This window comes from Takifugu rubripes, chromosome 3 (genome assembly GCF_901000725.2).
Source record: "Takifugu rubripes chromosome 3, fTakRub1.2, whole genome shotgun sequence".
Lineage (NCBI taxonomy): Eukaryota > Metazoa > Chordata > Actinopteri > Tetraodontiformes > Tetraodontidae > Takifugu > Takifugu rubripes.
The window spans coordinates 4,020,958-4,047,870 of NC_042287.1; the positions used below are offsets into that span (position 1 = coordinate 4,020,958).

A 26,913-nucleotide genomic window follows, 5' to 3' on the forward strand; every position below is an offset into this window, starting at 1 on the left:
TTCGCTGTGAGCGTATGATGAAACCACACAGAACTTAAAAGTGACCTTTAGAGTCATAAACAGGAGGGAAATAAATTGAAGTCACCTCCTAGATTTATAATGGGATGACCTTAATCACATGTGAACTATGACCAAACCAAGGAAGGTGTTTTTTTCCTCAGTCTGTGTCAATCCATGAAAGAACAAGGAAAGGCTTCACAAAGCAGGATTTTGAGACTTTCCAACGCACAGGTGAGCAGAACCGTTTGCATTTGAATGTGACAAGAAAGATACTACTTTATTAATTGTCAGTCAGCACAGCATTTAAGTCCTTTCCCCCCAATTATCTAATCAATCTATTGCTTCTTGACTACCTGACTTATTTGCAACAAAACAGTGGTCAGCATTATGTACAAACATATTTAGCGCTGTTCCAATGTATTATAATGCATAGTGTACAGAAAGAAATGATCTCTAATCAACCCCTTAGGACAGAAGTTTTCCCAATGGAGTCCAACAATCCCGGGAGTGTGCATTATAATCGCTGGAATGAGGACAACATCAACATAGATGTAGAGGGATCGCAACCTACTTTAACAAGGTGAGCAAAGGCGACTTCTTACAATAGAAAATACATTTTCTGCTTGTGAAATATATATTTGTAAAATTTTTACCAAAATCCAAAAACTCATCATGGGCATAGAAGCATACTATTGTTTTTTTCCCAACAGAAAAATAAAGTTTGATTGTGGACAAATCTCATTGAACTTCGATTACCTTTCCGTTCCTTTCATAGGATCTACAACAGAACGTGCACTGGCACGGTTGGGATTGTAGTGAAGTCTGCCGGAGCGTTGTGTGCACTGGTGGGCATTTACCTGATTGGATACGTGACAGGATACTACGTCCACCGCTGCTGATTCGAGTCTTGTACTGCATTAAGAAATTTTGTTTTGAAATTAGTTGCAGCTTCATTTCTAATGAAGGCTTAGATTCAAGATTCAAGATTCAAGAGTACTTTATTGATCCCTTTAGGGGGTGTCCATCAGGGAAATTAGCATCTCCAAAGAAACGTACAGCACTGTACAAAATTTCCCACCACCATTACACCCCATTAAACCTATTAAAGATAATAAAAATATAATAAAATAAGAAATAAAATAGAATAAATTAAAAATAGAATATAAATATGAAATATAAAACTATAAAGGTTAGGTTAGGTTCTGAGTTTCTGCAAAAATATGTCTTGATTGTGTTGGATTCTTTTAGAATACAATGGAATTAAAATGCAAATGTACAAAAAGTACATAAATTAACAAGTCTAAAGATGTAACTTTTGGTTAAAAGAAAATGTAACTGTTGTGGTTGTTAACTGTGGTTGACTAAACGCAGATCTATTCTCCAAAACGGAAGATTTATTTCTCAACGTTATCAGATAAGCAGAGAAATTCTTATCATATGCAAACATATCTGATCAGATCTTGAACTGTACATCAGTCACTGAGTTCATTTGGGCTGCATGACACCTGATTTAAGTGTGAGCTTCTAACAATATCCATGGGTAAAAAGTCCTCAACTACATGTTGATGTGCAAAGTTCAGTAGACTCTAAAGGTTTTGTCGTTATATGACATGACTGAGATGTATGATTAAAAAACGAATTACAAATGTTACTCTGCAAGTTTTGATAATAATAGTGTAACCTCTTCATAATTATGAAGTAGAAATCAAATTAAAGATAGTCCAGATATTGTTTTGCATAATTCTGGAACATCTGGCAGTCTTAAAAATAATTGAGGATGAGATTTTTTTTGACCAAAACAACATTGTCATTATAATATCTTATAATGAGATTATTAATGAGGTTATTGCATTTTAAGAAAGTTCCAAGAATGGTTGCATGCATGTTTTAATGTAGATAAAAGAAAAACTAAATAAACATGGTACCATATGTGGCATGTATAAATGCTTTACTTTCTTTTGCTGCACCACACAAATAAAAAAGACTATTTTTGAGTAACATGTCAGCCAATCCGCTGGTAAAACAGAGCATTTCTTAAATGATTTAATCTGATAACAAGTGTTCACTCTTCCTCATGATCTCTAGAAACGTATGAATTTTTTAAAGTTAGCGGACTTTAAGAACCACCTCCGCTACAACCTCAGATGTCGACAGCAGAAGATGACTCCCACCTGTCTACGCATCAGATCAACAGTAAAAGGACACAGAGCCCAGGTAATTCTTCACATGACGGAAAAACGCTTACTCAATGAAAGGATCAGACAAATCCACTTTACCATAAACACCCTGGAAGCTAAGTTAGATGAAAGAAGGGAGGAACTACACCTACTGCTCCCCTCTGAAGTAATGGAAGAAATAGCCAAACTCGTTTCCAGGACTCAGCACACCCAACACACCAGGACCAAGGAACGTCAGATCCGAAAATTCACCACCCTACTGGCAAAACACAACCCCAGCGGAACCAACCCCTTCTCCAACCATGTCACATCCCTGTCTGACTCACAACGGGAGAAATGGGTAAAAAACCTATCAGACAGGGAGCTCACACAAGCCGAGGAGGAAGTGCTGTCCAAAGGTTTGAATTTTTCAGTCACCCCTGAAGAGGTACCGACTGTCGAACTCATCACAGCCACTGAGACTGCCATTAGAAACAACAAACTCCCGGAAGCAGAAGCAGAACAGATTAGACTCAAGGTAACAGCCGCTCTTGCTAGTGCAAAACCTCCCACCTCCAATATCACGAATGAGGAAAAAAGAGCCATTGCATCCTTAGCCAAGGACAAGAACATCACCATCTTACCAGCTGACAAAGGTAGGTGCACGGTCGTACTCAATACCACGGACTATGACACCAAAATACTCAGTCTCCTGACAGACACCGCTACATATGAGAAACTCAAGCGAGACCCCACCAGCTCATACAAGAAGAAGGTGGTAGACTTACTACAGAAACTGGAAAAGGATAAAGCCATTGACAGACCACAATACTACCGTCTATATCCAGGAGAAACCATCCCTTGCATTTATGGATTGCCCAAGATCCACAAACCAGGGACCCCTCTCAGACCCATAGTAAGCAGCATCAATTCTGTAACCTACAACATTTCCAAATACTTGGCCTCCATCTTGTCGCCCATGGTTGGCAACACCCCACACCACATCAAAAACTCCCAAGACTTTGCTCAAAAAGTCGTTGGACTCACACTACTTCCAGAAGAGACTATGGTATCTTATGATGTCACGTCACTCTTCACGTGCATCCCCACCGCCAGCGCCATAGACACCATCCACAAGCACCTTCTATTGGACAAGAATCTTACAGAAAGAACAACCTTAACACCGGCCCAAATCTGCACCATGCTGGACCTGTGTTTGAACACCACCTATTTCCAATACAGAGAAGGCTTCTACAGGCAGAAACATGGCTGTGCCATGGGCTCACCAGTATCCCCTATAGTTGCCAATCTATACATGGAGAAGGTGGAATCCCAGGCCCTGACATCCTTCACAGGAACTGCGCCAAGCCACTGGTTCAGGTATGTGGATGACACCTGGGTCAAAATTCAAATACAAGAATTGGAAGCGTTCTCCGATCACCTCAACAAAACAGACGAGCATGTAAAATTCACCCGGGAAGAGGTAAAAGGAAACAGTCTGGCCTTTCTGGACTGCGCAGTCAAGATCACTGAGGACAGAAATCTCACCATCGAAGTCTACAGAAAACCTACACACACCGACCAGTACCTCCAGTTTGACTCTCACCACCCACTGGAACACAAGTTGGGAGTGATCAGAACTCTCCAACACCGGGCCAGAGAAATACCCACCACATCCCAAGGCAGAAAGAAGGAACAGGACCACATTAAGACAGCTCTCAAAACATGTGGCTACCCAGACTGGGCCTTCACCAAAACCTCAAGAAAGCGAGACCTCAGCAAAGGAGAGGAGGAGAGAAACAAACGCCGCAGCGTTTCCATCCCCTACCTGTCTGGAGTCTCGGAGAAGTTTAGGAGGATCCTCCAGAAACACGACATACCGGTTCATTTCAAACCCAGCAACACTCTCAGACAGAGGTTAGTACACCCAAAGGACAAGACACCAAGACCCAAACAAAGTAATGTTGTTTATGCTGTACAGTGCCAGGAGAAATGCAAGGAACTGTACATTGGGGAAACCAAACAACCTCTACACAGAAGAATGGCACAACACAGACGTGCCACCTCTTCGGGTCAGGACTCAGCAGTCCACTTACACTTAAAGGAGAGTGGGCACTCCTTCGAGGACAGCCAAGTACGGATACTGGCCAGAGAAGACCGCTGGTTCGAAAGGGGGGTCAAGGAAGCTATCCATGTTAAATTGGAGAAACATCCTTAAACAGAGGTGGTGGCCTGAGGCACTTCCTATCACCCACATACAATGCAGTCCTCCACTCCTTCCAACAGCAAAACAAACATTCACACCATTCCAGGAGACCCAGTGACTCATCACCATGTGAGCCAGCAGACAAAGGGGAGACACCTCAACTGAAACTAGGTGAACGATCCTACCAACGACCCTGCTAACGACTCTCAGGTGACCACCCAGATCATTAGCATGCAAATGGTCCACAGGGGCTATATATTTTCAAGCTCTCTCCCCAGCGATTTCAGAACTGAAGAAGCCTTCTGGATAGAAGGCGAAACGTCTTCAAGAGAAGAAACCCAGTCCAGTTGACAGAGAAAACTACCTTGGAATTTTTTAAAGACATTTCAAAGACAAAATACTGCTGTTGAAAGTAGTCGTCGTGACACTCGCACTTATGTTGCTTCGAGCTTAGAATCAAACGCAGCACAATTTATTTTTATATCTCCCGGCCTCATTTCCGGAAGGGGGCGGGGGAATCCTCCGGAGTGACGTCATGGTCGCCGAATAGCGAGAGGCGGGTGTGAAGGATCTCAGCGCGTGAGCACCATGAAACATGGACGAGGAGCTCGCTGAAAGTTGGGAAGAAGCTGCGGATAGTGGGGTAAACAGTACACGGAGTGCCAGAACTTCATTTAAGCACGTTATAGACGCTCTACGTGCCGGTTTTTAACACTTTCTGGAGTGCCTTGCGTGTCATTGACTCCCACGGGCCAGCACCGGAGCTAATGCTAGCGCTAGCCTCAAACACTTGATGAGCTAACGTCAACTAGCCTGTTAACATGGTTTTAGTCAGCTTACCAACTAAGCCGTTTGCCATTTGTAGTAGTTCATACACGATGAGTGTGCATGACCGGGAAACGTAAGTCGATTCACGCGTTGAACCAAAATAGAATGGTTTAGGTGAATCGAAAGCACTTAGCAAGAACCCGAGTTCCTGATTGGAAATGCTTAGGTTGGAGTTAAAGCTATGCTAGCAGTACATAACTGTTAGCTGGCATGGGAATGGTCAATTGTGCGTTTAAGAAACAAATGGTTGTCATTTCAGGTACAAACTATGACCAATGTAGTTTCAGTATTTCATTAAAGTACACTTAAGTGAGCTATTCAAGGGAGGATAACTGATAGCGTAGCAGTACAGTAAATATAAGACCTGGACCGTTCTGGAAGACATGTAATCTCATCCAGGTTTACTCAGTTCTGACTGGTTTAGTGGGAGTTTAAACTGTCCGGTAAACCTTTGTGGATTAATATGACCTGAATGAAAAAGAGCCTACATGATCATAAGTATGTGATCGAGCCTCGCTAGTATGTGTCTGGATTATCTTAATAAATCATTCAGTTTATATTCTGGGTGTAAACAAATTACCTTTTTATCATATAGTAGCATGTTGCTAACTGCCATCTCTCATTAGCTTAGTTCCGGTTCTTTGGCCACGTTTAACTCACTCTTGCTTAACTAGCAAGACCTGATCAACACGTTGTTTCTTGAGATTTATATGTTTGGTTTGTCGAATCCACAGGGTAGATGTGGATCTTTTTTTTACAATAGCGATTTGCCCCAGTACCATCAGTCTGTTCATGTTAGGAGGCTGAGCACACACTCTGTTATGACTTGGCAGCTGTCCTGCACATGTATAAATAGCTTGTAATTGAATCCTGTTCTCCATCCTCTCTTCAACTTGCATATTGCCTAAAGCATCTTATATTACAGTTTTCCCTGTCTGAAGACGGCGATGATGAGTACTTACTTAAATTTACTTTTGGTCCCCCCCCCCCACACACACAGGAAATGGAAAAACGGTTGGAAGAGAAGTTAAGGATCAGCCAAAAAGAAAAGTAAGGCCTCAACAGGTAGTATAAATGTGGCTTTACTTTTGTTTATAAAAGTAATCTAGGTTTAAGAATATGCCTCCGCCTATTGCTAAGTGTGTAGCTCATAGCATTATTACAGACCAGGCAGTCTTAAGGATGTGCATGTTGAGAGATCAATCATATAAACTGCTTTTAAAACCGAAAATAACATCTCAGGTTAGTCATGAATCTGTTCATCTCCGATAAATTAGGAATCTAAAGCTGTATCGTCGTTGCTGCTGCTAGCAAGATTTTCCTAAATGGTGATCTTGTGTTTCCGTTGGTCTGTTTTTAGAGATTCTCTCCACAATTCTTCAGCTTCTCCACTGAAAACAGCCATGGTGATCCAGGACGACTCGCTCCCAGCAGCACCTCCACCCAAGATCCGCATTTTAAAGCGCCCTGCAAGTAACGGGTCGCTTGGTTCCCCCTTGAGTCAGAACAGACCGACGCCACAGGTCAAGTCTCTGGCCCAGCGTGAGGCAGAGTACGCCGAGGCGAGGAAGAGGATACTGGGAAGTGCCTGTCCAGAGGAGACGCCCCAGGATAAGGCCAACAGTGACAGGTAACATTCCAGCGTTTCACATTTAAAGGATTTAGCCGATTATAAGTAGGATTATAACGTTAGCTTATAACTTAGTAGTTCAGTTGCAATTGGTCACTGCTGGTGATGTGTAAAATGTTTTGGTTTTTGGTCTTAAAGTTCCAAAGAACAAAAATGCAAAATTGTTCTCATTATTTATTCACACAATTCTTTAGATTCAGTAAAGATTCTAAACTTTGACAGTGATGATGGTGTCATCATTCACCATGATTGGTTAGTTGGTCATTTTGATCTTGTTCTTAGTCATAAAAGTTTTATTTTGACCTCTTTGACATGAAGCACCTAAGAATCTTGGCATCTTCCTATATCTCCTTGGACTCCGCTGACAGCCGGACAGCTGTGAAATGCCAATAATTCTAATTCTAGTCTTAAAGAAGGAACAGAGCACACATGAACACGTAAATGCTCCTCAATCAACCGTCCCAATACTTTTCTTTGGAGAAATAAAAGTTTAAAAGTAGTCCAACCAACAAATTTGGGGATTTCTACCTCCTCTGATTGCTTTTGTCTTCCATCTTGTTGCCAGGTCAGCGCGCAATAACTCGTCGTTGCCTTCGGAGGACGCACGATCAAACAATCACCACGTCAGGCAGCCAGACGGCTCCCAGGGCATCCGACAGCACAGATAGGACGGGTCCCTGCCCCTGAGAAGAGAGATCCCACTCCACCTCAGCACGGGCAGCAGCGCATCCTTTAGACTGTTCCCCATCAGTGTTTTTCTTCCCAGCAAGCCGCACTGCGCCACCAACGAGCGAAGAACTGAAGGGGTAGGGGGCGGGGGGGGGGGTGTCCACATGGGAAAGCGCGCTCTTCTCTTATACCACCCCGAGTCGGTTGACACTGTGATCGTGGACGTCTTCTGCTCTCACTGTGACGATCCCTTTAAGAAACAGCCCTCGGCTCCACCTCTGTCCTCCGCCTCTGTCCTCCGCCGGACCCCCGCCGCTTCGTCTCAGGACCCCGACACAGAGACTTTAATAAAGGGTGATGGAGAGAAGAGGCGGAGGCGGATGGAGCTGGTAACAGCCGCTTCCTCAGCAATAACCCCAGACGCCTCTTTAACACCCTGTTGGATATTTTATTTGATGTCGTCCGACACCGCTTTTATCCGTCTTTCCTCCTCTACATTTAGAGTACCGAATGACACCACCAGGATCCCGTTCCTTTACTATTTAATGAGATGGGTTTTTTTTTTTTTTTTTTTAAGAAATAAACATATCTATTTTTATGAGAATCTTTTTATGATATCAACCTGTGTTGATGCAAAGGTCTGAAAAGGACGCTGCTGGGCTCCACACGCGCGTCACCGGTCAGGGTTGCCCAACAGCTGGCGGCACTCCAGCGTGCAAGTTTCCATCTGTGGCGAGTCCTCTGCCTCCCTGCCCCCCCCACCCCCACTGGCACTTCACATCCTCAGCAGTCTTCCTGAGTTTTCTTTTTTATTTAAAAGCAAAGCCAAAAAGGACATTTTAAAAGACTGGGTTTTAAATCCATTCTACTCCGCCTTGTGTACAGACGGCAGCGACGTCTGCGTAGTATTTAAATAAAGAAAAGCTAATTGTAATCTGAGGAACACAGATTAAAGGTGTTTGCCAAGTGTCGGGCAGAGGAACGACGCGTCGGCGTGTCCTCGCTGTTCGGAGGAACTCGGGTGAAGAATTGAACCAAGATTGTATTTTTCCAGACAGAAAGTGTCCACATTGAAGCCTGGGTTGGCACTTTTTCACTGCTGCAGGAGGCAAGTCCTTATGTTCTGTCCAGCGGCTGATGCCTTTTTTTTTGGGATCTGGATCTGAAAAATCGAGATCCCATCGTGTGTCTCGGCTGTTTTTATGTCCATGCTCTGTTCGGAGATTTTAAGCCATAGTCTGCAGCGCACGTCATTCTTCTAACGGTTGATTACAGCTTGTGCCTCCTTTTATCCCTGTTTTTTGTTTTTAAATTCCACTGCTGTAGTTCAGGATCCTTCCCACCTCTGTACAAGGAAGAGATTTTAGTTCAGGATATAAACAAAACAGTCTCATTTTAGGGGGAAAGAATGCCTGTAAATATGGATTTAATAAATTGATTTCCAAAAATGCTAACTTATGCTGGGTGTGATCCTTGATTTTTGTGGTCAAAAGGAAATATTTTAGAATGAGTACTTTCAGAACACATTTAAAAATGACTTTATTGACACAAAGACTTAAATTAAGAGTCGGTGCGGCTCGGAGTCCTGCAGGGGGGAGCAGACGCTAGCTGACGTGGATGACGCTGTGACTGGAGGACGGGTCGGCTGAGCGGAGGCCACAACGGGGAGTTGAGCAGAGAGTCGTTCAAGCGTTTGTATCGTTTCTTTGAAGGACGCCTCCTCAGCCGCAGGCAGTTCAGCATTCCCAGGTCGATCATCGCCTGGAAGAGCACAAAATGGTGTTTTTCAGCATCAAACGCCCTCGAGCGGCCCTCCAAAGTCCTGCCATCCACACCTCTGACCTTCGACGCCCTGACAAACATTTCATTTCGGGTTTTGTCAAGTCATCTTTCCCCCACTGCATGATTCTGTAATGTTCAAGCTTGAGAAGGTGTCAAGTTTCTTTAAGATTTGTTATCTTGCTAATAAAGTGGCGTGATTAAAGGGTGCGATCAATCAGAACCACATCCCATAAAGCCTGGTGAACACAAAGAGGTACCCTTGTTACTATAGCGCGTACGCATGACGCGTGAGGATAACAGATCCCGACTCACCTCAATGACGAAACACAAGAAGAAGTTGAGTGCAGCCAAAGCGACGAGAAGAAATTTGAACTGCACGTCCGGGAAGTTGTAAAGTTTGAGCGTTTCGGTGAGGAACTCCCCAGGATAGATCACCAACCACGTCATCACGGCGAAGAGGAGCAGCACCAGACAGAGGAACATCCCTACAGAGAAGCAAAAAAAATCCAAACGCGTTAATGTTGATGCCAACCAAGCTTAATTCCTGGGTCGCTTCCCGCGTCGCTCACGGTTGTAGTAGAGGGGTTTCTTGTGAGGGTAACCTTTGGTGACCACCACGGCCATGATGATGAACTGGAACCCAGACAACACAAACACGCTGCTGTTCTCCATGTTGGGCAGATTTTCTTGTCCAATCTTGGTTGTTGAATTGAGGGGAATATACCTGGAACACAAACCAAACCCCCATGTCAACATTTTCCCCCTTTGAATCCTGTGACGGTGCCTCTGCTGGAAGAGCTCCGCCCACCATTCCTGCGACATGGTCGTGAAGAGGGCGGCCAGTTGACCCGCCGCGATCATGCAGGTGTGCAGGAAGATGCTGCCCAAAACTGGGAGAGCCAGCAGGCTGGCCGGGGGTCTGCAGGCGTGCAGCTCCTGGCTGGGGCCTCCTCTCCCCATCAGGAGGGCCAGTGATGTCATCAGGCAAATGTCCACGAAGAGGAACTGCAGGTCACCTAAATTTGTCTTCAACTGCACACAAAGCCAGGGGGGAATTACTTACACAATTCTCTTTAGCGATTCAAGATTTATTTCATTTTTATGAAACAAATCAACAGTTTTTTAAGGAAAAAGCAAAATCCACGCCCGGTAGAAGCCAAACAAGACATTTCATTTTGTATCCGGATCCATGTCGCGGGGGCAGCAGCCCAGACAGCCCTCTCCCCGGCCACTTCCATCAGCTCCTCCGGGGGAACCCCCAGCCGCTCCCAAGCCAGGCGAGAGGTGTAATCTCTCCACCAGGCCGGCCAGGATTTACTGCTAATTATTAAGTATGAAGTTAGCCATTATGGGCGTAGCAGGATATCAATAAACAAAGAGGCATGTAGTGTTTCTTAATCAGTAAAAAAAAAGTACATTCCAAGTTCTTTTGATCAGCTGTGACGCCATGACAGCATTTAAAGCACATTGACCTGGGTTTTCAGCTTATCATTAATATCATTAATAGTCCACGCAGTCCAATTTCCCATTTATTAGCAGATGATAGAGAACGAGTGAGTGTTTTCTGACGCAGCCCCAGTTTCCTTGGTGAAAGCAGTTTGGTCCCTGGGAGACAGCTCGAGAGTGTCCTGTAATAAACCCAAACTGGGCGATTGTTGGTGGGACAGGAGGTGCTGGAAGGCTGCACTTAAAGGACTGATCCTGACACCCCTGTGTGAGTCACAAAGGTGACGCGCGTCTTCAGCAGAACAATGAATCACTGTTCCTCCTGCCAGCTTCCAAAGAAGAAAAAAATTGACTTGAAGTGCAGTCGCACTGGATTTGACTGGCTTCTGGCACAAAGGAGGAGGGGACTGGGTTTTTTTTTTTGGTCATTACAGTTTTAGTCACAGCAAACTAGAAATCAAACGAGGCTATTAGGAGATTTGGCCGGTTCCTTTCCTCTTAAATGTTAAAATTTAGAAACAAAAGTACCCCAGAGGTGCAATCTGCTGCCTGAACCAGAGATTCTTTCTGCCCGGGAGTACAAAAAGGGAGAAACAACTAATAATATTTGCAATATTTCATGTTATTCTACATAAAACCGGTTTCCAGCTTTGCATATTTTCAGTCAGAAAGAAAGTCACAGGATAATTGCTTCAAACCGTTTAAATGGTAAACCCAGACAGAAGTGGGAGGCTGAAAACTGCATGAGGCAAAACAAATTCATCATCTTTTGTGAGGACCGGTTTTTATCGCGTTCATGGTGTGTGTGTGTGTGTGTGTGTGATTGCTTACACAATCCACTGCTGCTTACCGTATACAGGATGAGGACGGAGGAGAACTGACAGAGACTGTAGAGCGCCATGTATCTGAAGAGACTGAAGGAAGTGATCAGAGAACACCGACCCTCACTGTGCAAATAGAAAAGCACATCTCATTACACGCCTACTTCCCAGAGACTTTCGACAAATAATATTAAGGTGGTGTTGTGTTTGTTTTTCCAAGTTCCAATATTGACACTGCTTTGCTTTTGCAAACACATGAAAGGGTTTCTCCTCACCTGATAAGCATGGGGACGCAGCTGATGTTTTCAGACTTGGAAGTGAAAGGCGACGCGACGGAAGCCTCGGCTTCAGACAGAGAAACGCCGACGTCCGCGGCTCTCAGGGCCCCGCAGTCATTGGCCCCGTCCCCGCACATGCCCACCCGGTAGCTGCAGCGATGCAACAGCAGTGTGAAAAGGTTCTCTTTGATTAAACCGTACCATCGCCGCTCCAGCTAAGCGTTCCAATTCAGGTTTAAAATACTTTCATGCATTTTTCAATGAGGTTTAAATTCATTGCAATGAAGCTCCGATGTAGAAATTGTAACATTTACAGTGATAAAAATAGCACAGGACAGCATTTATTGGAATTACACTTCCCTGTTGTGCATGTGAGCAGCTGTCCACCCTTCCCCATTTCTTTTAAGCAGGACTCACTTCAGTTTCTGCAGCTCCTTCACCAGATGCGTTTTTTGGTCAGGGGTCATGCGTGCAAACACGGTCGTCCGTAGCAACACCTGCAAAGGGAGCACATCCACAAACAAACACTTAAGGCAAACCCTTGTTAACAATCCAAAATTGGGCCTGGAAAAACTCCAGTCTCCAATGGTAATTACTTTACTTGTTCTATAAGGCGTCAAAGTCGGTGTTTTTACTGAGATTGCAGTCAATTTAATACCTTTGGCAAATACTCGGGGAAATGATCACAGAGGGCAGCAAAGGACTTGCCACTGATAGCCATGTGATAGCTAAACCCACTCTGATACAGGCCCTGGGAGGAGAAAGGAAAAATCAGTAAGAGCAACAAAAATTCCCAATTCTATCCACCTTACATATATCACACTTACACACGTCACTTAGTGATTTCTTAATTGATGAGCAGATGAGATGAATTATTATATTATTAGTAGACAACAGGTGTCCCGCAGCAGATGGGAAGACCTCTGATCTCCCATTTTAACCAATAAACAGTAGAAATTCATAATAAAAAAGGTTATTCAGAGCTCTATTCTAATATTCACATGACCTTTATATTCTTGTAAAACCAAATATGTACCTAAATGACACCTTTTTTTTTTGCCTATCATTCATACATCTAATACTAAACAAGACCAACTGGACCTAACAAAGGAGAACAGACTTCTGAACAGATTTTCCTTTACACAAACTTTAAAACACCTTACTGCAGTATCACATCCCCAACCTGAGTGATGACGTCTGCAGAGCTTTGGAAATTGCCGTGTCCTCCATCTTCCAGGTTAAACGTCAGGGTCGGCGCGGACGACGCAGTGTGGGCAGTTGCGTTGACGAATATCACTCGCTCGTGACACGCCACCATCCCGCAGGTTTTCGCCACATTAACTGCTGTTAAAATGTTGTCCCCTGCAGAAAAATGGACAGGTTTTCACATCAACCTCACCGACACAACGCTAACATTCACTCACTGAAGGTCTTTATTAGTAAAGACCAGGGTTTTACGGTCACTTGAACCAATAGCCACTTGTTAAGGTTAGTTTTTAAAGTAAGCTTCACAATCTTTCACGTTAGCTTGGCTTAAGCCTCTGCTACACAGCTTATTTCTATTACCATGCAGCGTGCGCTACTCTCCAATACTATTAAAAACGCTGGTGTCAGGCCCGATCTGATACAGCACTAGTAAAGACAAACATTTTTGATCAAAACAGATGCTATAATGAATGTATATAATGAATGAATCAGCTCTTACCAGTCACCATGATGCAGCGGAGTTGTGCGTCTCTTAGGATGTTTATAACCTCTTTGCTTTGGGGCTTCACCATGTTCTTCATCATCAGTAAGCCAAGGAACAGCATGTCTTTCTCCAGCTCCCTTCTGTGAACAAACGCATTAAACTACAGGTCACTGTAGCGTGTAATGTAGATTTTAGGCATCGTTTATAAGTGCAATTTCTCACCGTTCAATGGTCTTCAAATTATCAGTCCTGTCTAATGGCTTATAGGCGAGTGCAAGAACACGGAGGCCTTCACTGGAGAACATCTGCAGCTGGCTGGAGAACTGTGGAGGTACTGTGCACATAGAGAACCGTGTTTACCATAATATGCCTCCATAAAGAAAACGCACAGCCAGCATGTTAACTAATGTAATGAAGTAATGCATTTTTTTTTTTTAAAAACAGGCTTTATTGACCAGTATCTTCTTGGCAAAGGCTCGCCACCATCTCTGGGGACCCTTTGATGTAAGCAAAGGCGGAGCAGCCCTGGGGGGTCGTCGTCACCACGCTCATCCGCTGCAGAGCCGAGGAGAAGGGAAACCGCTGTACAATGGCCACGGCCTTACCTGACTGAAAGCCACGATAAAAAGAAAATAGACTTTAAAGATTGTTTAAAAAATGCATTCTCAGAGAAATAGAAACAGTCATTTCAACATTTGGACTTTTAGATTCCAAATAATCAAACTAAATGAGTAGGCAATGTAAGCATTTGCTCTTCTAAATTAAAAGATATAAATGAATGTACTGTATAAAACACTTATAGGAGAAGGAGAGATTGTTTAGATATTAAAATAAGATGTGAATATTAAGGTGGTCTTACACTTATTCAATAGAGCTGAAATAGAGATAAAAGGCCCTCCAATACAAAAACAACCTTTTTCAAAGAACTTTTTACCTCATTTAATTTAGCAGTGATTAAATGATTTCAATGTTGAAATACATGAAGTAAATGAAATACAATGCGGTTTCTGTCATTGTTCAGGAGCTCAGTCTGATGGGTTAAATATTTGTAGCTCTGGTTTGATTTATTAAATTTGCAGAGACAGTAGGAATAACTGTTTTTACAGTAGGAATAACTGTAGGGGTTTGGTTTAACTGGACCTGAAACACAGGCCTCCACAAGGGTTTGCCAGACGTTGCAAGACTGCAATGGAAAGAGCTTTTTTGCATTGTCAGGTCACATGACACAACAGACAGGCTCTTGTGACATTTCAGTTTCTCTTGAAGTATTAAATCCTTTGTTGAAACCATAGAAAGCCCTTCAACCACATTCCAGCAAAAGCACTGACTTGTTGACTAATTTTGAACATTACAGCTTGCGCAGCACAATAATGTGAATTGAAAATTAGAATCATCCACCTAAATTATAATGAATCAATTACCGGTAATGCTCATGGGATGGAGAAGTATAATAGTATGTCCTGACATATGAGGCATTAGGAGATACTGTAGTGGAGGTTGTGATCAAATACCACTAACACTAAGGTAGTGAACACAGAAATAAAAGAATAAAAGAGTCTAACAATTAAAAGAGTTTAATTAGTAATGACCAGGGGGCAAAAAAGGACACTGGAAGGTCTTAAAAGACCAGTCAGATGTTAAAAAATAAGTAGCTGGGCAATAAGCAAATTAGATTGTTGAGTATTTTGCATCTACTTTGAATTTACTGAGTAAATTTAAATCCTAAATTTACTACTCTGTTAAAATGAAACTCAAAGAATTAACGATCAGTGTCTTTTAAAAAACAAACATGAAGTGATGATATTTTGAACACTTACGGTTCCTTCAGCTCCCCGGCCCTGGACTGGAGGTCTCATAACAGCCAACACTCTGTTGCCTCCAAACTCTGCGTCCAACTCATTTATATCATATTTTGGCTCTTCGAGAGTCTGTTAAAGTAAATGCAATAAAAATACTGGTTCAAAAATGACATGATACGCATTTGATCCCTGAAGTAGGTGGATAATATAAAAAAAATTAAATTTAAATTTCAGTCTGTTGGGAACTGGGCTGAGTAGTGGAGGGTTCTCCACCAGTGTGGACAAAACATGGAAGATGTTCTGGTTGGGGGGGGGGTTGAGCCAGAACACCTGGCGTGGTACCCATGAGCAAGGTAATGGTCACATAGGGCCCCGGATATGCTTGTGACTCACTCAGGGGTGGGCAATTCCTTTGCCCATATGCAACTGGAATAGGCTCCTGCACCCTCCCCGCGCCCCCGAAAGAGAAATAGTGGTCAAGAGAGAAAAAAAAATCCAAAATGATATTTGATTAAAGTTCTTTTAATAAAGTGGATTTACATTTGTTACACACCTCAGCTACACTGGAGTACTGAAGCTGGGTATTTATTGATTTAAGATGCATTAAGTCACACAAATATTCTGCAAACAGGTCCACCTCCAATATCAACAAACAAATACTCCTTCTCCACACATCTCCAAGTATACTTCTCATTTTTGTCCTGTCTTTTGTGGGCTAGGCTACATGCTGGACTAGTATACTGTACATTGATCTGAAGACTCCTGATACATGTGTCGACAAGTTTAGGCGTGCAGTTCTTAACCACAGGCAGCCGTTGCAGTGCTTCTTGGGATTTGTAATCTACAGTAAGTGGGGCGACTACTGCATACTGATGGGCCACTAACAATAGACACATTAAATCAGCTTGCAGAGTAAATGTAATTGTAATATTACCTAGTTGTGGCCTTCCAGACTGTGGAGAAATTCCTGATATAGTTCTCAGGGCATCCTTTGAACCGTGTATGTAAAAGGGGTCAAATAATCTGGGAAAGTGCCCTTTAAATGTGAAGTGCACAACCGACAAAAGAGTTTTAAGATTTTTAAATGAAGTCAGATTTACAGTTCATACCCAGCCAGTGGATTCAATCATCTTCAGTTCCAAAGGGTCTCCCAGGGGCTGATCCTTAAAGAGTGTCACTGTGTGGCAGCAGGCCAGACCTGAGAGCATGTGCCCATGGGGCAGAAGCTTGGGATCTGGAACCATCTCAGAGAAACCAGCAGGTCCCCCCTCCATCACTCCCCACACATCCAGGCCCTCCTCTGTGAGAGTTCCGGTCTGGAAGAATCATGCAATTATTGGTGAAGTAAAAATAGACTTTCACTCCTCAATGCTAAAGATAAAAAATGTCCACTAAGGAAAGCTGTAATTGTGCACATACTTCATAGGTCAATGAATATGACATAAATCACAAGAAAACTGAGGAAAAAAAAGTGTCCTGCAAACTCACAGCAAGCTGTGCAATAAAAACTTTCCCATCTCACCTTGTCAAAGCAGAAGATTGAGAGCTTGCCACTGACATTGATGCGTGGTGGACTAATACAGAAGATGCCTTTGTTCTTCAGTCTGTTCTGAGCGTAGATGGTGCCAGTGGTGATAGCTGCAGGCAGTGCAGGAGGCACTACAATAGTCACAACATCCAGAGACCGAATGATCAACTCCTTCAAGGTGGCCTGGACATGCATCAGGACACAAGTGATTCAGTCAAAGTGTTTCATAGATGTTTGTATAGCCTGCATCATATAGACGGAAAACCAATTTCAAACGTAACAGTAGCCATAAATTGCAATTAGGAACCAAAGGTTGATAATGAACCAGCGGCATGCAAACAAATCCAGCAGCAGGATTGTGCGTCCACTTACCCTGGATCTGTAGAGCGCCACAAAGCTATAGATTGTGCCAAGAAACGCTGAGGAAAGATGGAAAATCGTGTTAATTTTCTAGACCCAAGCAATCAAACACAAACACACACACTTACCTAAACAACCCAGGATGAGCAGGAACTTGGCAGCATCTTGATAAAAACGGAAGTTTATCGGCTGCGGATACATAATGGAACTGACCAGGCTACCTTTAGCTGTAAAAAACCCTGAGGATGAGATGATGCATATGTAAGAGAGAAAAGTCTTATCAAGCCATTCATTAAATCCCTAAAACCAAATCTCTAATTTTAATGGCTACTGATCGATAGATCCCAACAGGAGTCACAAAATGGCTTGGATGAACTGCAGCTCTACATCTTTGGTCTTTTTTTTTAAACTTTACTTAATAACACTGACTGATGCCATAGTTGGTGATTTTTAACACAAGCGATCTGCACCATTACTTTAAAACAAAAAGTGTTCTCATTATTAGCATCATCGGTTTAAAAAGAGAAGAACCTCACAGTAGCATGTAGGCAAGTACGTGTTCTCATTACCAAAACTTTTAATTTGATTGAATTATTCTTCTAATTGGAACTCTTGTGTTTTCTCTCCTCACCAGTGTTTGTGACCACAGCGATGGCACCGTGGCCTCCGGGCCCCCCTCCTTTGGCTTGTATGAGGTGGGTACCACAGTAAAGGGTGTGTCTCCGCTCAGACTCTGCACTGTACGTCTCCTCTCCAGCAGGCAGTGGAGTTTTCAGCACCGGGACGCTTTCACCTGCATAAGACCACGGTGAAAAGTGTAATTACATAACATACACAAGCTACATGGTAATATACAGTATATAATAGTTGTCAATATAGTAGAGATTGATTAGATTTTGAGAACGACATTTAATTTTAGAAACTATTATCTAAATATTTACACATACGAGCTTTAGTTAACACCGCATGAACCGAAGCTTCATTGTATTTTCAAACTCCACAAGAATAAGAGCATTTTAAAAACAGGCTTAACATGGTACATTGTAAATGCTGACTTTTATACAATAAATTAGAATAAACTGAACTACTTTGTGAAATAAGAGTGAAATTACTGTTTAAAATGGAGCTGAACACATTTATCATCCACACAAGTGGAACACTTCAGAAAATGATATTGATCATTGATCCTTGCGGCGACGTCCTGCTACTGTCACTGAAGTGTGATCATCACCTGTGAGCATGCTTTCATTAACTAGACACTCCCCAGCCAGCACGGCAACATCACAGGGCAGAACCAGACCCTCCTGTGGGATGATCAGACAGTCACCGGGCACCAGGTCCACCGAGCTCACATGCTCCTCTGAGGAAACACACCCATATATGTCTGTCCTGAACTGTTAGGGCTACAACTGCAGAAAGCAGTGGATTTTTTTTTATTTTTTTTTTACATGTTTTACAAATTCAAAGCATAGAAAAAATTATTCGGCGCCATTCAATACAAAAACTCACCCCTCGACTGTCTCAGTACTGTGACGTTTGTGACATAGTGGGCCATTTTGTGAAGAGTGATGCTTTGCTATAAAGCAACAGATCAAAAAGGATTCATAATAGTTTCCCTATCCAGAGTGAAACAATGAACAAAATTAAAAAATACTCACCTTACGGATTTGATAAAGTGAAATACAGATGGAAAGAACTGAGATAACTAATATACAAGCGGCGTAAATATAATAGTTATCAATAATCCACAGGGTGATGCTGCACAACTGGAAAATGTAGAATGGGTTGAGTACCTAAAGAAGCACATAAAATGGATTCAATGTGATATTCCACTGAAATCAGGAGTAGAATGCATCTTCAAAGCCTCATCAAAAACATAAAGGTGTATTTAATCTATGTAAAACCCATATTGTTTTAAATCCAACCTCTTCGAACAGCAGACTGGCGCAAGATTTCACAGGCACGTCTATAAGATTGGGACCATAAATGCATTTCCTGAAAGACACAATATCACGAAGGGATTAACAGCACTTAAAAAGCACCCAACCATTACAATAAGTCTTTACTTCTGCTTCCTTTTCTTACCTAAACTTTTGTTCCAGATGACTTAAACCCTTTTGGAAGCCATACAAATCTTTGCAGGTCCAGTCCTCACTGAGGACACTACCAAACATTATATTACGGATTAGTAAACAAGAAATGATTTGTTAGCTCAAAAGACAAAAGGAACTGGCTGGAAATGTGCAGACAATGTCTTATTACCTAACACGGCAAAAGGTGCCTCTTTTGGAGAGCCAGACATAGCGAATTCCTTCAAACAGGTAGTACCGCAAAAGTGTTTTCTGGAACAACAATAGTCACCGGTTTAAGTCAACAATCTTTTCTAGAAATATTTTTACTTCTTTCCGACCTCCTCTCTGTAGAGCTGAATCGTGTCTCTCCATTCGTAGTCTTCAAATTCTTCCAGTAAACCCAAACTGAAAGAAAGAAAATATGGAATATGTTAGCGGCTTTTTTTTTTTTTATCTCCAAGTGTGGTTAGAGTAAATGATGCCCACCTGCCTTCCTCCAATTCCTCTTTGAGGACTTCTACCACATGCTTCTGCCCAAATCTGTCCTGAGGAGGAGAAAAAAAAACGCATGAAATAAACTTCCATTTGAGTGTCTTTGTCGATCGAGTACCTTGAATTGCAATTCCAGTGATGTAAAAAGAAGCTTGACTTGAGTAGAGCCAGCCTTCAAAAGCCTAAATTCTGATTAGAAAGGCATTTATTTTCACCGTTATTAGCAGAACATCTGCCAAAGCCAGAGGGCAGGAGACGCACCGGGCGAGGACAGCAAGCCGGGGGCGCCAGTGAAAGACAATCAGGATGAGACCCAGAGACAGCACAGCAGCTAGATGACACAACCACACTCGCCAGCGCACCCACTTATACCCTTGTACATCCTTGGGGCAGACAAGAGTCAGAAAACCAATTTATGCTATAGCTAAGATTCAGTCTTGGACTTAAAACAGGCTATTTTGTATATAGCTTGTTAAACAGATTGACAGTAGCAGAAATATGGAGGCTCTTACCATGTGTGACGCAGTATTGAGCAGAGGATCTCGCAGACAGGGTGAAGGAAGTCCGCTCTGCGGGTCCGCCACACTTCCTACAGATGAAATGCACAACTCCGTTTAAGTAGCTGTGCACAAAGGTCACGTGTACCGTACTATAAGTTGTGACACCCTCTGTCCTTAGACCCTCGAACCGGGTCAGGAAAAACTTAAAATCCTTTTTGGGACAATGAAGAACCCTGAAGCAGAGCCACAGATGGGGGATCACCCTCCCTAGGATGGACAGATGTGCAGTAGACACCACATGTGCAGAGAACATCTTCATGAACATCAACACCAGTAATATACAGTAATATACACATCACTGACAATGCTGTGTGCATAAGTGCAATAAAAAACGGATATTTTTTGCATGTTTTGTTTGCTGAACCTGGTTTCATCAGCAGTATCAACACCCGAATACTCTGAACAAGAATCCTGCTAGACTGGTATTAGTGACTGTGCTATAGAAAAGAACCGCGATCACATTTCCCGAGGGGAGCAGCTTAGTGACATCATATACACTCGTATGGAACAAAGAACCTGTTAAAAGTATATAACTTACATGCTAAACATTTAAATAGTTACCATAGAGCACATAATCTACAAAGGCAAACTCGAGGTAATAACGGTAATAATCCCACAGAGGATTTAAAATGTCCACCTTAGTCTATTCGAAACAATTTGCATTGGGATTTATTATTATTGTGGTTGTTGTTAATTCAGTGTACTAGTTAACGACAAGTAGTTCACACTTTAACCCCTCAATACTTTAAATCTTAAAGTGGGAAAAGCTCATGCATATGGAAGCATCAAAATAACATCAAAATAAAGCGAGACAATAAAGGAGCCACAATAGGAAGTACGAATAACATGGTTTACGATGCACTTTACAACAATCCGAAAGCAAACCAGGAGATAAAAACTTCCTTGTAAAGGCCATTTCGTTTAAATATTAATTTCATAGACTGACCTTTTTTCAAAAAAACAAAACAAAACAGGAATAGTTTAAACTCACCGACGTTTACCGAGAAAATAGAGAACAAATGTGCGTCGCAGCCCAGAAGAGCGAGAACACCTGGTTGACCTGCTACGTAGGTGGGAACACACACAACCCCTGGCTAGAAACAGTTCAACAAATTAACGAGACGTTTACTTTGTTAAAACAAAACCGGGAGAACTGCAAATGTCCTTTATTCATGATAAACATTTCCCCCCAATTAATGGGAGATCAAATGCGTTCAAGCCTTCTAAAAGGTTCAAACGCAGAACACGCAAAAAGGCTGAATCATTGGTTTCCTAAATCACATGATGGCGTTGGGGTAACTAGGTCGATCCAAACCGGCAAGTCGGATTAAAAAGTAGCCCTTTTCCGCCGTGTCCAGTTAATTTGCACTGTAGGAGCAATAAAAACGCGTCTCATTCCTGCCCTCCCAAAGACAAATAAAAAGCTACACCGATAACCTCTCAAATGACTTGTAAAACCTTAGATTGTCGTTTTCAGAAGTACAAAGACGGTGCTAAATTGTGGGAACATGCATACGTGTACATGTAAAGAACAGCCATTTGAGACGAAACTGCAGATCAGCCTGATAAACGCAAATCCGTACATTTGTTTAGTTGGTGGATTTCATAGGGTCCATAATTTCTCTATGGTTTAAATCATACCATGGCAGTGAAACCAAGTGGCAGCTTTACTCCAATTTGCTGTGGATTCAGACTGAAATTCTAATACAAGGAGAGTGCTAATAAAGTAACATGCAACTAACTAACTAGATTATGAAGTAATATACACAGTAAACATTTAAGCTAACAGACATAGGTGGGAGTAGTGTCATCCTACTGTATACTACTGTTAGCACTCAAATCAATGCTATAGATCTACACATAAATTACAATTTTAACTGCAGTAATTTTCAATTGTTGTAATGTATTAGTGCCCAGTTTTATGATGTCAAGGGTTTAGTATAGTGCCTCATTTGCTGCTCTTAATGTAATTACAGCCCCACCTGAAGGACCACATAACCTAGAAGCAAACATATCCTGTTATTATACAGCACATAGTTAAATTGAAGTTACCCACTTAAGCAGAACAGTTGCTGCCACACACGCAAAGGGAAAAAAATCCAACTGGTATAATTAGTTTATACTACATAGTGACAGAAGTAGGCATTAGCTGAAGGAGCTAATGTTAGTCAACACCTGTTCGTAGCAAGGTTTATATCATTAAAATGCACTTGCCTGTCCCCTGACGCCTGTCCATCTTTCTATACGGTCAACGGTGCATCTTTATTCCCGACAGCTACGTCTGCATGGCTTCCTTTCGCAGAACTAAACACTCACTTCAGTGAAACATAGTTTTCACAAGCCTCAGCTTGTGAAAACATGTTTCACCATCTCGACCACATTTTCTACGGGACGCCGCGAAGTCCAAAATAGCCCAGTCCGCTGAAAGACTGGCGTGGTTGATTCACAAATCCCCAGTTTCGCACACTAAAATATAATATCATATATTCATATAATATATTCGCACACTTAATATATTAACTTTTTTCCTTAATTGAATATTTCTTACTGTAAAATAAGACTAAATGTTGCCTTCAACATTTTGTCATATCTATTTCAATACAGCTTGAAACAATCGGTATAATTACAATAAAAATGCAAATACCGGTATTAGATTTTCCGTGTCTTTTATGAAGGGTATTACCTTAATATTTTAAAACCATTCAATTTTCCTTTTAGCTGTCATGTTCATTTCTTAGGTATTGTTTTATCCTAAACATTAGCAAAACTTAAACCTCTTTTTTTTTTAAACTAAGATGTTTGGATTTAATTACAGATTGTCCTGTGTAGAAAAGTACAGGTAATAATTATGTTATTCAGAAAGCTTTTGTCCCACCATTGACTTTAAAGTGTTGACAATTAAGCATTTCTATCTTGTGCCAAAAAAAACCTCAAATACCCCCCTCATGCACGTCAGGCGTAGTCATGGGTTTTTTCGAAATGTAATGCTTTTTTAAGACATTCTAATAAATATACAAATCTGACAAATCTATGATGATTTGATGTCAACAAAAGTCAAAATCTAAATACAAATTTAGCTGAGATTAACTTTTTTAGGAAAACATTTCCACATCTGCTAATAAATACTTATAAATAGACATAAATACACTGAAAGAGTTAATTTTTTTTAATGTACATATATAGTTAAATATTTACAGCTTCCTTGAAGAAGAAATTTAACAGGGCCTGCTACCCCCCCCAGAAGTAGTAATAGATTTCTTCATGAGACTGCAGCTTTCTTCTCTTTGTAAGTAGCCATCATTTTCTTGATCTCTGCAATGGCCTTTCCTGGGTTGAGTCCCTGTCAAAATGGAAGAAAACACCCGGTCAGAGAGGAAACTTTCATTTTGTGAATCAGGAGGAAGCACATGACTCAACACCATTATAACACAAATGCTTCATTAAAAACAAAACACCCAGAATGGTGATTTGACAGTCTGCTTCCCTCATTTTGCAACCCTACTTATAACAATTTTTACATTACTGTGTATAAAATCCAGAAAACAGCCAAACTTTCAAATGATATTATGCATTACTTGCTTCCGGATCTCCCCTCATCCCTGCGTGAGCATATTTTGTAATCACCTTGGGGCAGGTCTTTGTGCAGTTCATGATGGTGTGGCAGCGGTAGAGAGAAAAGGGATCCTGAAGTTTAGCCAGACGCTCCTCGGTAAATTCATCACGGGAGTCAATCATCCACCGATATGCCTGCAGAATAATGACATAGCTGTCAACTCTTGTTTTTATCATTCCTTCAGATTCATCTTTATACTGAACTATTCCACAAATTTATCACAAGCAGAAATGTATCACATGCTTTGATAAATGATTAGCTTTTAAAGCCACCTAGCATCACATGGAATTCAGTACCGTACTTTTATGTCACTAATGTCTGCATGGTAACATCACAATGTAAACAGACCAACACTAAGAGTTACCTGAGAATCAAAATGTGTACACTGCTGTGGTCAGAGGAAGATTAAACATTAAAAAAAACAAGGCTTTGCCTGCAGTGACAACAACCTATTATCAAATGTTCCATTATTCCTCCTACTTGTAGGATCACCTGCTATATCACTCGTATAGTATAATTAAAGCAATGAAAATACAAAGATGAAACTTTAATTGTCCAATTTTCCTTTTTTTCCCCAACATCGGTGTGTAGATGTGAGGAAGATTAGGTGTGAATAGCAAAGGATGTTTTCAACATTTCATCTATCACTTCTATATCTTGGGACATTGAGCCATTTACAAAATGAACCACTATAGTTCTCAATGTGTCTTCACCAACCTGCATGAGGACAGCAGGTCCCAGGTATTTATCCCCATTCCACCAGTAGCTGGGACAGCTGGTGCTACAACAGGCACAGAGGATACACTCGTACAGGCCATCCTGTTGTGATAAGATATATTTTTTTAAATAATTATTATGAAACTGCTCATCTTCTGCCACTTTCAAATATGGCAACCAAAAAAACATGGTAATATTCTGATTAGCTCATTGTGTATATTGAGATATTGGTACCTACCAGCTTTTGTCTGTCTTCTACTGACTGGAAATACTGCTCCTTCCCTTCTTGAGTTTCATCCTTCTTCTTCAGGTAGGGCTCAATGGATTTGTACTGTGCATAGAAGTTGCTCATATCCTGGTGTGATATCAGAAAAGTAAATCCTTAATATTCAGGTTGACACTCTAATATAGTACTCATCAATGACTACAGCAAAGATATTGCAGCACAAATATTTATTATCATCTAAAACTATGATATATCCATGTGTATTTCATACAGCCCATAACAAAATCCACAGAAAAATGCCGTCTCAACAGGACACTGGGTTTTACTCAAGGTGTGTCTCAAGCAGTGCTAAACAACACAACTTTTCCATGACTTAACTGATCCACTGTCAACAGTTTTGACAGTGAATTGCCAGGTCTGATCCACTCACACTAGGGATTTTACTTAAGTGACAGCACACTTTCCTATTTAGGGGCCACCCGAATTAAATGAGCATGCTTAAATCTGCAGCAGCGTTTAAGGTGCATCAGAAGGTAAAGAGGATGTTATCTGCTTTATCCCACATTGGTCTGAATGTTATAGGTCATTGGTTTGTGGTTTGTTTTCTATCTTTTTTTTGGTACTTACAGGAACCAAGTCTTTGACCACATACATGTGTGGAAGTGGGTAGATTTTCGTTGTTTTATTTGTGTTGGTGTCAATTTTGTTCAGACATGCCAAGGTGTTGCCTCCGTTTATGTTCATGGCACATGAGCCACAGATACCTAAAGGAAAAACACAAAAAGGTGTGAAATCTGACACAAATAGATGTGTTTGGCTTTGATTTGTTTGCATGATAACAGGAATTTTGTGTGCTACTTATCTTACCCTCACGACAGGAGCGTCTGAATGTGAGTGTTGGGTCCATCTCATTCTTGATTTTAATGAGGGCATCCAGAACCATTGGTCCACAACTGTATAGCAAAAGAAGGAAAATATCTGTTTTCTGTAGCACTGATTCAACTCTCGCCGTGTTAATGACAAAGGAACTTATTCGACATACGCGTTAAGATCAATTTCATATGTCTGCATTCGTGGTTTGTCCCCGGCGGTGTCAGGATCCCATCGGTAAATTTGAAACTTCTTGAGCCTTGGCTCAGGAGCCAAAGCAGCGGCGGTCTGAGCATAACGCATCATCTGAAAACAATAGACAGGTTAGTCGGTTAGTTTAAAAGAAACTAGGGTAAACAAAGAAGTGTAACAGCTGCTCATGCCAAGATGCCCCAAAATAGTCAGTGTTACTCCTGTAACATTTACAATGATATGGCAGCACTATACAAATTAAAGCAGTTTATATAAAATTGAACAACGCCATAGCATTGGCTCATAGCAATAATATAAACATGTTCATGCACTTACATATATACAAATATAAACTCGTGTGTATTGTGCATATTACGTATGATCAATACAAAGAATGAAGAGTCTCCCTCTAGTGTTAGAAAGAGAGAAGTGACACAACAGAGTTACATCACTGCACTCTAACTGGTTACCTAAGTGTCATTGAAAAGGTATTTTTCAGCACAATGACTTAAATATTTTTTTAAACTACAAGTTTGAGTAATCACATAACAGTACCAGATGTTAAAAACCTTCAGAGCCGATTCTTGCGGAGCTAAGAATAAGCAGTTGCACATAAACACACAACACAAAACCCGAAGTCCCATCAGCGCAACAATACATGCAGGAGGTGTATTTTAGCACATTTATATGTCCAGAAACACAAAAATCTGACCACATTGCACCCAATTCGTATATTAATGTTAATGTTAACGAACCTACGAAGTCTGTCTGCAACTTACCACGAGTACGCCAGAATTCCTAAAGGCCAACAAGTTTCGTCTCAAAGCCAAAGACATTTTTGTCACAGAATATGCTTATCTTATCAGTGAGACAAAAGTAGCACAAAGAACAGCGGAACAAGCTCACAAATGTGAAAATAGCCACCACCGGGGATTCACTCTTGAACTAGTGTAAGCACAAGCCCCTCCTGTGTACGTC

At 41.6% G+C, this 26,913-nt stretch overlaps 4 protein-coding genes across 6 annotated transcripts; 2 read left to right on the forward strand and 2 right to left on the reverse strand.

Annotated features, from left to right (window-relative positions):
* The first annotated feature begins 18 nt into the window (after window positions 1-18).
* smim1 (small integral membrane protein 1) lies at window positions 19-1,929 on the forward strand. 2 transcript variants are annotated; one of them, XM_011621410.2, is made up of 3 exons: window positions 19-231; window positions 475-580; window positions 776-1,929. In XM_011621410.2, exons 2-3 carry the CDS (start codon window positions 486-488, stop codon window positions 897-899), a joined length of 219 nt encoding a protein of 72 aa, XP_011619712.1. In that variant the 5' UTR covers window positions 19-231; window positions 475-485; the 3' UTR covers window positions 900-1,929. The 2 variants fall into 2 exon arrangements, with proteins under 2 accessions (XP_011619712.1, XP_029689890.1); XM_029834030.1 differs by having other exon boundaries at window positions 26-231; window positions 470-580.
* Window positions 1,930-4,868: 2,939 nt separating this feature from the next.
* Window positions 4,869-8,943, forward strand: szrd1 (SUZ RNA binding domain containing 1). Its single transcript, XM_003962962.3, has 4 exons — window positions 4,869-5,005; window positions 6,191-6,240; window positions 6,551-6,820; window positions 7,386-8,943. Exons 1-4 carry the CDS (start codon window positions 4,958-4,960, stop codon window positions 7,486-7,488), a joined length of 471 nt encoding a protein of 156 aa, XP_003963011.1. The 5' UTR covers window positions 4,869-4,957; the 3' UTR covers window positions 7,489-8,943.
* Window positions 8,944-9,011: 68 nt separating this feature from the next.
* atp13a2 (ATPase cation transporting 13A2) lies at window positions 9,012-22,715 on the reverse strand. Of its 2 annotated transcripts, none has more exons than XM_011621425.2 (29): window positions 22,532-22,715; window positions 20,270-20,346; window positions 19,973-20,140; window positions 19,752-19,810; window positions 19,604-19,670; window positions 19,456-19,535; window positions 19,279-19,356; window positions 19,119-19,188; window positions 18,852-18,986; window positions 18,703-18,769; window positions 18,425-18,553; window positions 17,825-17,986; window positions 17,322-17,432; window positions 17,206-17,252; window positions 16,828-17,016; window positions 16,415-16,621; window positions 15,324-15,434; window positions 13,962-14,115; window positions 13,729-13,840; window positions 13,522-13,646; window positions 13,000-13,178; window positions 12,475-12,567; window positions 12,234-12,313; window positions 11,814-11,966; window positions 11,568-11,664; window positions 10,080-10,303; window positions 9,841-9,995; window positions 9,584-9,756; window positions 9,012-9,250 (listed from the first exon to the last, which is right to left on the reverse strand). In XM_011621425.2, the coding sequence occupies exons 1-29, from the start codon at window positions 22,551-22,553 to the stop codon at window positions 9,050-9,052; spliced, it is 3,525 nt and encodes a 1,174-aa protein (XP_011619727.2). In that variant the 5' UTR covers window positions 22,554-22,715; the 3' UTR covers window positions 9,012-9,049. The 2 variants fall into 2 exon arrangements, with proteins under 2 accessions (XP_011619727.2, XP_011619730.1); XM_011621428.2 differs by lacking the exon at window positions 22,532-22,715 and adding an exon at window positions 21,309-21,547.
* A 747-nt stretch (window positions 22,716-23,462) lies between these two features.
* Window positions 23,463-26,913, reverse strand: LOC101072453 (succinate dehydrogenase [ubiquinone] iron-sulfur subunit, mitochondrial). The gene is made up of 8 exons (XM_003962964.3): window positions 26,715-26,913; window positions 25,916-26,049; window positions 25,741-25,826; window positions 25,501-25,637; window positions 24,886-25,002; window positions 24,648-24,749; window positions 23,942-24,064; window positions 23,463-23,657 (listed from the first exon to the last, which is right to left on the reverse strand). The coding sequence occupies exons 1-8, from the start codon at window positions 26,769-26,771 to the stop codon at window positions 23,577-23,579; spliced, it is 837 nt and encodes a 278-aa protein (XP_003963013.1). The 5' UTR covers window positions 26,772-26,913; the 3' UTR covers window positions 23,463-23,576.

Bases quoted from the DNA above. Each gene is read 5' to 3' on its own strand.
- atp13a2 (XM_011621425.2), bottom strand. From the start codon at position 22,553: ATGGACAGGCGTCAGGGGACAG. The intron at 18,554-18,702 runs GTGAGTTTTTGT...GTGTTTCCTCAG, and splicing joins AGTACTGAGACAGTCGAGGG to AGGAGCATGTGAGCTCGGTG. The intron at 17,433-17,824 runs GTGAGGAGAGAA...TCTCATCCTCAG, and splicing joins CGCTGTGGTCACAAACACTG to GGTTTTTTACAGCTAAAGGT.
- szrd1 (XM_003962962.3), top strand. From the start codon at position 4,958: ATGGACGAGGAGCTCGCTGAAAGTTGGGAAGAAGCTGCGGATAGTGGG. The intron at 6,241-6,550 runs GTAAGGCCTCAA...GTCTGTTTTTAG, and splicing joins AGGATCAGCCAAAAAGAAAA to AGATTCTCTCCACAATTCTT. The intron at 6,821-7,385 runs GTAACATTCCAG...TCTTGTTGCCAG, and splicing joins GATAAGGCCAACAGTGACAG to GTCAGCGCGCAATAACTCGT.
- LOC101072453 (XM_003962964.3), bottom strand. From the start codon at position 26,771: ATGTCTTTGGCTTTGAGACGAAACTTGTTGGCCTTTAGGAATTCTGGC. The intron at 25,638-25,740 runs GTAAGATAAGTA...TTTTTCCTTTAG, and splicing joins CAGACGCTCCTGTCGTGAGG to GTATCTGTGGCTCATGTGCC. The intron at 23,658-23,941 runs GTGATTACAAAA...CCATTTTGACAG, and splicing joins GCACAAAGACCTGCCCCAAG to GGACTCAACCCAGGAAAGGC.
- smim1 (XM_011621410.2), top strand. From the start codon at position 486: ATGGAGTCCAACAATCCCGGGAGTGTGCATTATAATCGCTGGAATGAG. The intron at 581-775 runs GTGAGCAAAGGC...TTCCTTTCATAG, and splicing joins TCGCAACCTACTTTAACAAG to GATCTACAACAGAACGTGCA.